The following is an 8,687-nucleotide window of genomic DNA, read 5'->3' on the forward strand; positions in this document are numbered from 1 at the left end:
GTCCTAGTGAACGCAGTGCTAAGAAAAAAACATAAATTCAGAAAATGTCATATTTTTAATATGCCTTCCAGAATATCGTATCATCCTATATTGATTCCACCTACCTCAAGTTCGATCCCACTTTCAAATGACTGAATGGTACTTTCTGTCAATCGTAATAACTTTTCCTTTTTTATTTACTAAAGCTCTCAAGTATATAATTTTATAATGTCCAGAAATGGTAGTTATTAGTGAAGGTTGGCATTCCTACTGTCATTTTACGTTTCAACGAAAATGACAGGAAGGCCAAGCCTTTCGATGACTGGAAGGCCAAACCTTTCGTCGATAGGAAGGCCAAAACTTTCGTCGACTGGAAGGCCAAACCTTTCGTCGACAGGAAGGGCAAACTTCGTCGACAGGAAGGCCAAACCTTTCGTGACAGGAAGGCCAGACCTTTCGTCGACAGGAAAGCCAAATCTTTCATCGACAGGAAAGACAAACCTTTCGTGGACAGGAAGGCCAAACAAAGCTTTCGTCGACAGGAAGACCAAACCTTTCGCCGACAAGAAGACCAAACCTTTCGTGGACAGGAAAGCCAAACCTTTCGTGGACAGGAAGGCCAAACTTTTCGTGGACAGGAAAGCCAAAATTTTCATCGACAGGAAGGCCAAACCTTTCGTCGACAAGGCCAAACTTTTCGTCGACAGGAAGACCAAACCTTGTGTCGACAAGGCCAAACTTTCCTTCGACAGGAAGGCCAAACCTTTCGTCGACAGGAAGGCCCAACCTTTCGTCGACAGGAAGGACAAACCTTTCGTCGACAAGAAGGCCAAACCTTTCGTCGACAGGAAGGACAAACCTTTCGTCGACAGGGAGGCTAAACCTTTCGTCGACATGAAGGCCCAACCTTTCGTCGACTGGAAGGACAAACCTTTCGTCGACAAGAAGGCCAAACCTTTCGTCGACAGGAAGGACAAACCTTTCGTCGACAAGAAGGCCAAACCTTTCGTCGACAGGAAGGACAAACCTTTCGTCGACAGGGAGGCAAACCTTTCGACAAGTCGAAACCTTTCGTCGACAGAAGGCCCAACTTTCGTCGACTGGAAGGACAAACCTTTCGTCGACTGGAAGGACAAACCTTTCGTCGACAAGAAGGCCAAACCTTTCGTCGACTGGAAGGGAAAACCTTTCGTCGACAGGAAGGCCAAACCTTTCGTCGACTGGAAGGGAAAACCTTTCGTCGACATCAAGGCCAAATTTTCGTCGACATGAAGGCCAAACCTTTCGTCGACAGGAACGCCAAACCTTTCGTCGACAGGAGGGCCAAACCTTTCACCAAGCTTCTAGGATACGTCAGAATGTTGTTTTTCCTACAAAACCCAATTTTAAAAGGCGTGTCTGGAGGTGGGTAGTCCCCTTGAGCTCTTGTGATGTGATTTGACTCTTAAATCAACGTGAATGTTATTATAGATCAGTTTGATGGGTTAGTCTTTTCTTTATATATGAATATCAAGGTAGTTATTATATTCATATCTTGAACAGTTTGCAACTTATAGTTTTTTTTCTTTTCTTTTTTTTGTAAGAACTTGTAAGTTTTCTCGTTTGTAATTAACTTGACTTTTCATATTTTCTTCAACACATTATGATGCTTTTTCATATCTGTTTATCGGCATCGTTTCCATAATCTTATTTTGTCATAATTCTTTTAAGGGCAAATTGAATCGTAGTGATGTTTTGCCTCGAACTTATTACATTAGGAATAGTGAAAAATGTACTTAGAATGTACTGTTTTATGAGGTTATTATATCAAATTGGCTTTGATTTCTCTGCATGCGAACTGTTCACCTAGGATTTACGAAAAAGCCGTGTCCTTACGACACCAGTTATCGCCATTGTTCATCATTAACACTGAACTTACATCAGAATTACGATAATCCTGCACAGATGCCGAATTATTTTGATTTTCAGTCGTTTATGAAAATCAGATCTGGCATAGACTCCTTTTTTTGCCAATGTTTCCTTTCTCCTTTCATCTCTCAATTCTAACGTCATGTTCTTGTCATTAGGTTTGTCTCACGATCAGAATTCTATTAAAAGCTAAAGAAAGATATTGCGCTCATTATTCCAACAAACATTTAAACTTTTCCCGTTAAAAACATTTCCCGTGTTCACCTAATTTGAAATTCTGTGTATGTTTGGGTAGCATGTTCAGGGCGCTTTGTATGTAGGACCTGTTTGTGCTGTGCCGTAGGACATTACCTCACGAATACTGGTCTTCCAGGGCGTCTGGGAGCGACGGTGCTTTATTCTTATTCCGTAGGCATTAGCTTATCGAGACGTATCATTTGTTAGGATTTGATTCACATTGTGTTTTATTCGGCAGAATCCAGCCCCCTTGTAGTTGGAATGAATTACCCATTGCCATTGACAAAGTGGTCGTTCTTACGGTGTTCAGTGCTATGGGAGGAGGCTACGAAGTGATCTGAACTTTTATTCTCGTAGTTTATAAGGCAGCCTGGAGGTAAGGGTCTGGTGATGCTGCTGGTCTAGATGAGTCTGGTAGCTACTTGCCTGCTTGCCTGCACGTATGCCTGCCTCTCTCTCTCTCTCTCTCTCTCTCTCTCTCTCTCTCTCTCTCTCTATATATATATATATATATATATATATATACTGCTATATATATATATATATATATATGTGTTATTGTGTGTGTGTATTATTGTGCGTATGTATATATATAGATATGTGTGTTATTGCGTTTGTGTGTATTTGTATGTATATATATATATATATGTATGTATGTATGTACGTATATATATGTATATAGTGTGTGTGTGTGTGTTAACATATGTGTTGTCTTCCCGAAATTTAGATCCAAAACCCTCCCATAAGCATCAGTTTGTCCCACATGAATCGACTCTATAACACCTATCTAATGTCGTTGTCCTCGACCGCTACTGTTAAGGTGACATCCAACAACTCTCTCAGTCTTATGTTGATGTAATTTGTTGGTCTAACGTTGAAGGGTCCTTATTGTGCGAGGCATTTGTTTATTGCAGTTATCATCGTGGCGGCACCATAGCCGCTCTCCCCCGTAGGGAGGTGGTGCCGTCATTGCGCCTCATGCAGTGCACTGTAGGCATTACTTAAGATTCTTCGCAGCGTCCCTTCGGCCCCTAGCTCTCTGACAATTGATTCATAGTGCAACTGCGAGGTTTTCCTCCTGTTACACCTTTCAGTCCTTTTGACTGCCAATTATCGTTCCAGCGCTGAATGACCTCACAGGTCCCAGTGCTTGGCCTTTGGCCTAAATTCAGTATTCTATCTATCCGATCCCCAGTTGGACAAGAGGTGCTTACGTCACTTTCCCAGGAAGTCCTTTGTCCATTTTTAATCACTTGAGTAAAAAGTACCTGACGGTTAGTCGGTTACAGTGGGTCACTGCCAGGGTGGTAAAGGTATGTGGTTAGCAGCCTCATCCCAAAAATAATCGCTGTGAGTTGAAGGTAATTGTTGCCACTGCCCACAGGGGAAAAATCGTATGGATGTGTAGTTATATATATATATATATATATATATATATATATATATATATATATATATATATATATATATAATACAGTATTTTATGTATATATATATAATGTGTATATATACAGTATATATGTGTATATATAAGTATTGTATAATTCATAATACAAATACACATGTGTATAAATAATGTGTATGTATGCATGTATGTGCACTCAGTATTTTTTCATGAGCCTTTTTTATCGTAAAAGATCTCATCATGAACCAGTCAAAGAGTGGACAAGAGTGTTTTATTAAAAGCATTAAATTTATTTTGCTTATGCATATCAATTCCTTACTCATCATTATTAAATCAAAATTAGTTCAGCAGTCCGAAGTAACGTATTGCACCAACGAGTGTATTTAATTTTAACAAGTCAGTTTCATCTATTATTTTTCGGTGGACTCAATTTTTAAGGAAACAGTTTGACAAGCAAATTTTAGAGCTTCACCGAAATGGGTAGATTTACTATCATACTGTTTGTAAACAAACTGCTTAGAGTCGGTTTAATATCCACATGGCACTGCGCCCCCCACAGCCGAGTGAATTATTATGCCGGCAGCATCCTACGTTCCTTGGAGGTCAATCCCTCATTGATAGGGAGACCGTGGTGCCTGTAACACTATTATTATTGTTATATTGAATATAATGTGTTTCTACAGCATTCAATTTATATAAAGTCTTCTCTGTTCGTCTTGCAATTTCTTTTCATCAGCGTGTGGCTGGTGTATCAAGTTTCCTGGGGACAAATAAACTTTTCCTGTTGTTTTAGTTTTATCACCTCTGACGTTTCGACTCGCACTCTGGCGGTCATTAACTACAAGCTGATGACAAGAAGGTTGTAAGGCGAATAGAGAAAACTATATAAAATGAATGCAGTACTGTAGAAACACCCAATATTTTCAATGCTACTGCCTCAGAAAATGTCACCACCCTTATTATTATTATTATTATTATTATTATTATTATTATTATTATTATTATTATTATTATTATTATTATTATTATTATATCCTGTGTTTTGGCTCTGACAGAACCACATTGGTTATCTTAGCGCAGTCACTTATAATGCTTGTTACTATGTTTGTTCGTGCAAAAATTTTTATTTTGTTTACGTAGTATTTTTAGGGGGAGGTTGTTTACTGAAAACTTTCTTTCGATGTAACTCCAAGAGATTACTCTTAATTTGAAAATGCAGTGACATTAAATCTAAAGGATAAGTAGGATCTTTGCAGTGCTTTGTCTCAACTTAAATCTTCTCTCCATCTTTATTAGTATCTTGTTAAATATATTATATATTTTTTTATCGTATATACATCTTAAACTCTCTCATTATCTTTTGTACCATCCGTTATTTTCCTTCCAACGTTTCGCAAATTTGATCTAGGTTTTATGTAATCGAGTTAATGCGTTTTCATGCACAGTGTACCGTTTCATTTGGGAGGTAGTGCCGTCAGTGCATCTCACATGATGCACTGTAGACATTCCTGAAGGGTGTCTCCAGCTTTCTCTCGCCCCTTGATGCAACCACTTTTCAACATTTTTAACTTTACCGACATTTCCCCTTCCTGTCGTCAGTCATGCTGTCCAGCCCCTCTTAACTGTGGAGTTTTCTCCCAGTTCCACCTTTAGGTCCTTTTAATTCTTGTTCTTTATTATCTTGAACTTTATATATTATCTTGAACTTTATATCTCGGTGTCCAACCACTCCTCCGCCCTCTTGTCATGTCTTAAGCGCTGAATGGCCGAAAGTGCCCCTTCAGTGCTTGGCTTGACAGGCTAAATTCTATCAAATCAAATCAAACCCTTTTTGAGGTTAGGAGTAATTTGCATTTCAAATCTGTGATTATGGTTTATAATGATGCCTCAGTGATGAATAGTTTCACGCTTAATTGCAGCTGAAGAAAAGCAGCTGAGGTAATTTGACTAAGTTGCTCGACAGTCTTCCAAATTAGGTGTCTTTGTGCGCCAATTTGAAACGCATTGTGTGCTTGGAGCGTAAAAAAAATAAATAAATAAGATAGATGCGGAGTGTAAGAAAGAAATGTCGAGATGAAGAGGCAAATTCACCCGAACGAATGCCTCAAGCCTCGAGAAGTCCCCGGAGCCGAGGCAATCTAGATGGAATCATTGTTGTAACTAATGACACTAATATAGCGGAAGCCCTTAGCGGCTCTTCATTTGGGTATCAGGCGCCCCTCTCGCGCGCGCGCCCCGGCCCTGAAGAAGGCAGGGCGTCCCTATTAGGATTTCAGGTGTCTTGTCGAGCTCCTCCGGTGCCGTCAGCTGGGTTAATCTTGCCGTCCATCAGAGGTGCTGATGTATATAGTAAATTAGCTGACTGAGTGTCGTACATCATGGAGGGTTATTGATATGGCTAATAAATAATGCAATAAATTACGTAGGGGCGGCCATGTGAAATACAGCCGCTGTCTGCACATGGCTGCGGCACGCAATCAGGTGGCCTAGGAATGGCCAACAGCTTCGTTTCTGATAACACTGGCCTATTTATGTGCCCAGTATATTATAGCGAAAATGGCTCTGCGGTTCAGGGCATACCCATAATAAATTTCCGACTGCAGATGATTAATAATGTGCAAGAGATACGGATAGTTTAAGAGTCAGAGACAGACTATGAAAGTAAGCCTAATAAGATTAATCCAAGGAGGTTGATGCCTAATATAAATAATATGGCTTATTGTGTGCTTCTAAAACACATGATACTCTTTCAGATCATATCTTAATAATGACGAATTTTATCCTTTTTATATTTATGTATATCTACGGTTTTTCTATCTTAGCTTTAGTTAACTTACCACGACGAAGACCTGTTTTTGGAAATGTACATGACCCTTTTCATTCGAGTCGATGACCTTTATTGTTGTGACGTATGTTTGTTGTAAAGTTCATTAGTCAGCAACTTGTCATTGTGTTTGTTGTAATCATTCGAGCAAATTTTCTCAAACGGGGTCGGCAGTCGGCGATTTACATGTTTGTTTCTCTTGAAATTTTTTTTATTCTTCATTATGAAGTCTCAGTATTGAGAAGTCGGTGAATCGAGATTCCTTTCATTCGATTTTCCCTCGGGGTTATTTTCCCTCAGGGCATTAGTTCTTTGCCGCCTAGCTGCAGCCCCTTTCACGCTCCTGCACTCTTTCTTCCAGGATTGATTGGTAGAACATTTTCCTCCTGTTACTTTCAAGACCCCTGTACTTTCCGTTTCAGCGCTGGTGCGCCCAGCTGCCTTCATAAAATGTATGTTCCATGTGTGATGTATGTTTGGTAGGTATGTATATAATGTACACCTTACTAAACACTATATATGCTTTGAAAAGATGGTATGTTTGATTCAGCCACTAAGCCGTTTCTTTGAAAAGACAGTAAATTCAGTGAGAACAGCCATTGGTACTTTTATTTTTTACACACACACAATCAAAAGATATTCCTTTGCAGAAAGCATTCACAAATTAAAGTCGTTTCCTGTATCAGCTAGGATCACCATCACTGCATCGACCCACTACTTCAACCTTTTAACGGGCACTATCCGAAATAATGATGCAATCAGTGCATCTAAGTCTAGGAAATTTGAGACTTTTTAGTTCTGTGCATTTTTCGCATTTCTCATACTTACGCTAAAAAAGGCCTGTAATAACGCTAAAAGAAGGCTTGTAATAACGCTAAAAAAAAAGTCTTGTAATAACGCTTAAAAAAAAAAGTCCTGTAATAACGCTAAAAAAACACCTGTAATAGTAACCTTGTTTAGATGATTGCCTGGGGTAGTTGAAACGGTGTTTGACTGAAACAAAAGCCACAGTCACTTTGTCCGAATGAGGAGGACGCACTTTTGAAAATTTTCCTATGGTGATGGACTTTATATATATTTCTTTTTAAACTACTACTGTTGCTGTACTCTATATTTACAAGTTTTTTATACCTACTTACAGTACGTTGCCTTCTTCGTATTTACCAATTTTATACTCACTAATAATGTTGCTATACTTCACACTTACCAATTTATACTTACTAATGTTGCTGTACTTTATTATTGACCCAATTTTTTATACTTGATGTTATGGATCCACGCTCATAAGTTTTGCAAATCTTTCGTTATTCCTAAATCTTTTATTGTTCCTATGATGATACTAACGCTTGTCTTTGACATGGGAACCTTGGCAAATAACTGATCATCAAAGAGAACAATCAAATTTTGAATACATGAGTGCTTTGGCAGCAACTGATCCTGTTTTTGTAGGTGGTTTGTTGTAACGTGGTAGCCACCAACACACATGTCATTTTCCCTTTTAGATGGCATGCTGCTGTGTAGCCATACTTAATGTCCTTTGTAACATGGCCGTAGTTGTTTTATTTGAGTGTTTTACAGTTGGGGCCTGTATTTAACATGGCCGGAACTAGTTGATTTTATTTTGGGTGTTGTGATCAGTTGCTGCCGGGTGTGTTCTTCGTGCAAAGGTCAGGAGTTTTTGAAGTCTTGACTTGTGTTGAATGTACACCTTGTCTTCTGCTCAGTGGGAGAGAAATTGTTTGGGCAACAAGGCAAAGAGGGTCTGTCAGTGTCTCTCGAGGGAGATAAACTGCTTTGTCACCCCTTCCCCATACCGTTCCTACCATGACCCCCTCCCCCTTCTGCTGGACTGATGTCTACCCATACCCCTACTACAAAGGATGGTATGTGTGGACTGTATAACGGCCTAGCTGCTTGCTCTGTGTGAAGCGCTGAGGCATGGGGAAGAGATTCCATTGGTGTCTTCTGGATACACATTTGGTAATACCCTCTTCCCTGTCCTGGGCCTAACTCCACGACTCCCCAGGAGAAGAAGGATTTGCTGAAGGTATGTGGCCTTCTTTGGATATTTTGGGAATCCTGTGTGTTCTGTCTTCTTGAATCACTTGACAATGGCCAGAAGTTTTGGAGGGCCCCATTGCTTCAGCCATGGGTTCCTTCCCTCACCCATAGCGCTACAGTCACAGATGGTCCTGCTGTTCCCCTAAATGTAACTCTCCCATCTTTGTTTTGATAAGGAGGGTGGGGACCAGGAAGTAGAGCGTACTTATCCAGTTCTCCACAATATTATGCTACCTTTCGAGATGCTCTTCCCTTCTTACAAAGGAAGCTAAG

The 8,687-nt window shown here is 39.8% G+C and overlaps 1 protein-coding gene across 1 annotated transcript; it reads left to right on the top strand.

The window, feature by feature from the left end:
• Positions 1-297: 297 nt before the first annotated feature.
• LOC136852158 (uncharacterized) lies at positions 298-1,251 on the top strand. The gene has a single exon (XM_067126599.1). It carries the CDS (start codon positions 298-300, stop codon positions 1,249-1,251), a length of 954 nt encoding a protein of 317 aa, XP_066982700.1.
• Positions 1,252-8,687: the final 7,436 nt, after the last annotated feature.

This window comes from Macrobrachium rosenbergii, chromosome 25 (assembly GCF_040412425.1).
Source record: "Macrobrachium rosenbergii isolate ZJJX-2024 chromosome 25, ASM4041242v1, whole genome shotgun sequence".
Lineage (NCBI taxonomy): Eukaryota > Metazoa > Arthropoda > Malacostraca > Decapoda > Palaemonidae > Macrobrachium > Macrobrachium rosenbergii.